The 2898-nt window shown below is 35.1% G+C and overlaps 1 protein-coding gene across 1 annotated transcript; it reads right to left on the bottom strand.

The window, feature by feature from the left end:
• Positions 1-208: 208 nt before the first annotated feature.
• GJE1 (gap junction protein epsilon 1) lies at positions 209-2032 on the bottom strand. Its single transcript, XM_040238581.1, has 3 exons — positions 1994-2032; positions 1148-1330; positions 209-604 (listed from the first exon to the last, which is right to left on the bottom strand). The coding sequence occupies exons 1-3, from the start codon at positions 2030-2032 to the stop codon at positions 209-211; spliced, it is 618 nt and encodes a 205-aa protein (XP_040094515.1).
• Positions 2033-2898: the final 866 nt, after the last annotated feature.

Genomic DNA, 2898 nt, shown 5'->3' with positions numbered 1-2898 from the left:
AAAAAACAACAAAATGGACTGAAAGGTTTGTTCAAGAATCCCTGCCTTAGAACTTAGTATTGTATTTTATACTAGACATAAATTTCAGACACAGTGAGATAAGTTTAAAAAACAAATATTTATGTTGAAGTTGAGGTACTCACTGAAAAACTAAGTAAAAATGGTTGATAAATAATAGTGGCATGACAGTAGTTAATCATCCTTTTGGTCATTGACTAATTAGAAAGCATAATCTTCTAAATATTATCTCAAAAATCTCAGCAACACATAATACTATTGTAATGACAGTAAATGTATACATTGCAATGAGAAAAATGGTCTTCTCAAAGTGTTCTGGCACCATGCATTTTATAATAGTAAATTTTTTCCCGAGAGACACAGCATCACACAGGTAGAGAGGTTTTACTTGGAAACCAAAAAGGTGAATCTGAAGCCAAAATGCTACCACTTCTAGGCTAATTCTTAACAAAACAGAGAGGATGTAGATCACAGTGTAGATGGGTTTTTGAAGAATGCATTCTTGACTGATGCTTTTACATGCAGCATATAGATGGAAAATAGCTCCAGGAACCAGGACAATCACTAGTTGTAATGCCCAGAACACCTAAAGTGTGTCAGAAATATCTTAGTAAAATCCATCAGCATGTCATGAAAATATATACTTTCAAAATGTACTGACCCTCAATAGAGGCTAACTTAAAAATTCTGTTTTGTTAAGTCTTATGAGGAATAAAAATAATATAATGAAAGTAGCAAAGCTGGACATATCTCATTTAATTTTCAAGATGTTCAAAGTTTAAAACTTTAGATGTCTTAATAATTGTGAAAAAGTAGTTGCATTTTACTGTCATCACTTACCAATTACTAACAATGATGATATACTTTATTTTAGTAGCTACTCTATCTGCATTTTCTAATTACAAGCCTGGAGTATAATTCTAACATCAATAGATAATAGAATGCCAGACATGGAAGAAACTCTTGATCTACTTAAATTGATTTACCTGAAATATATGATTAATTTTTAAAAACATTATTCTAGAAATAATACTCATTAGCATAGTCTACATATTATTTACATTTAAAAAGGAAACAGTTTTATCTGGTGTAGAGTAAGGTTTACATATGTACATACAGGAAAACTTACTTGTGGAGTGATTGGTCTGAACTGATTATAACAGAAGAGGTTTATTTCTCTCTTGTCCGGATCACAACTGAAGTGCAGAGCCTCGTTCCCGTAGACTGCAAAGCCTAAGACCCCGAGGAAGAACATTCGAACCGATCCAAAGAAAAGGGTGTGAAATTGGCCAATCACGGTGGGAGGCTTCATCTGTTACAGTTTTAGGAGAAAAAAAAATCTTTTGAAAACACAAAATTAAAGGAGGACATTTTAAGGTATGTATTCACCATCACATTTTTTAAAAATTTAAGATTTATGAAATTTTGAAGAAAGAACCTTAAAGATCATCAAGTCCTCTTTAAATCATGTGTTTATGAGATTTCTTAATGCTTTTCACTCTGAAAATATGAAGTGCAACAGTCAAATGGGACCTTGCTGCTAATTAAATAAATAAATTTGGAAATTTGTAGAAAGATTTGAATTCAATCAATATCCCTTTTGCAATGCAATCAAGATAATCTTAGTATATCTAGTACCTATTAAAATAATTGGGTAACAAATCCAACATTAGACTCATTAGTATATGCACTTTCTTAACAACCAAATAGTGTTTATTTGGTTGTCATTACATCTTTCCTACTTGTTCAACTATCAAATTGAGAGAGCAGCCTGCTTTAAAGCACCAATAGCTAGAAGTACTTCCTGAATTATTCTAGTTACAGTTATTTAGATTCAGAATATTTTGAAGTAAATGGTTGATATTTGTATGACTGTCCATGTACGTAGAGAACCCTATTCATCAGCACTCATGCAAATCAGGTTAAAATACACAGAGAGGACTCATACAATCGTTGCTGTTTGTATAATACTCACACATCCTTCATAGAAGTTTTTGATGTAATTTAGAGACATGTCTCAGGAGACGTTATCCTGGCATCTCTGAGGGTTAATCCTTGACCCACATTGCCAGTTCGCTTCTGCCAGAATCAAACTCTTACTTCCTGTCATGACTTTTACAACAGAAAGCACTTATCACTGCACATTTCTCTCCCCTCCTCCTTTTCTTTTTTTTTCATAGATCTCTGGGGCCCCAGTCAACTTTCCTCTCTCCCTCCCAAAACAAAACAAAACAAAAACAAAGAGCCTGGGGTATGTAGTCGACCTAATAATCCCCTGACCTACACTGTCAGCACAGCCAACAGTCACCCAGGCATGCCAGCAAAGCAGGAGGCCAGCCCAGTAAGGGCTCTGACACACACTGCTTCTCAGTTACCTAAGAATTGCCTGTGTGTAAATCAGTGGATTCCAGTCTAGAGCTTTCTCTGAAATATTGAGTGATCTTCTTTTGGGGGGTGGGTTCTTCCTGTTAGGTGAGTCTGAAAAGATAAGTACATGGGAAACTTCCCATGTATTCATCCTTTCTTGTTTAGTTCCCTGTTTTCTTGTTTACTTGTACGGAATAAAACTGATTTCTGGGAGGGATAGTTAGGGAGTTAGGGAAGGTCATATACACACTGCTATATTCAAAATGAAGGATAACCAACAAGGACCTACTATATAGTACATGGAACTCTATTCAATGTTATGTGGCAGCCTGGTTGGGAGAGGGGTTTGGGAGAGAATGTATATATATATATATATATATATATATGGCTGAGTTCCTTCACTGTTCACCTGAAATTGCCACAACATTGTTAATCAGCTATCAGTTCAGTTCAGTTTAGTTGCTCAGTCGTGTCCGACTCTTTGAGATACCATGAACTGCACCACTCCAGGCC

This window comes from Oryx dammah, unplaced genomic scaffold (genome assembly GCF_014754425.2).
Source record: "Oryx dammah isolate SB20612 unplaced genomic scaffold, SCBI_Odam_1.1 HiC_scaffold_4, whole genome shotgun sequence".
Lineage (NCBI taxonomy): Eukaryota > Metazoa > Chordata > Mammalia > Artiodactyla > Bovidae > Oryx > Oryx dammah.
The sequence above is the reverse complement of the archived record's forward strand: the minus strand, read 5'-3'. Positions and strand labels throughout refer to the sequence as shown.

Coding starts and splice junctions, on each gene's coding strand:
- GJE1 (XM_040238581.1), bottom strand. CDS start 2,032: ATGTCTCTAAATTACATCAAAAACTTCTATGAAGGATGT. Junction 1,331..1,993: donor AAAACTTCTATGAAGGATGT/GTGAGTATTATA, acceptor AAACTGTAACAG/ATGAAGCCTCCCACCGTGAT. Junction 605..1,147: donor TCAGACCAATCACTCCACAA/GTAAGTTTTCCT, acceptor GACACACTTTAG/GTGTTCTGGGCATTACAACT.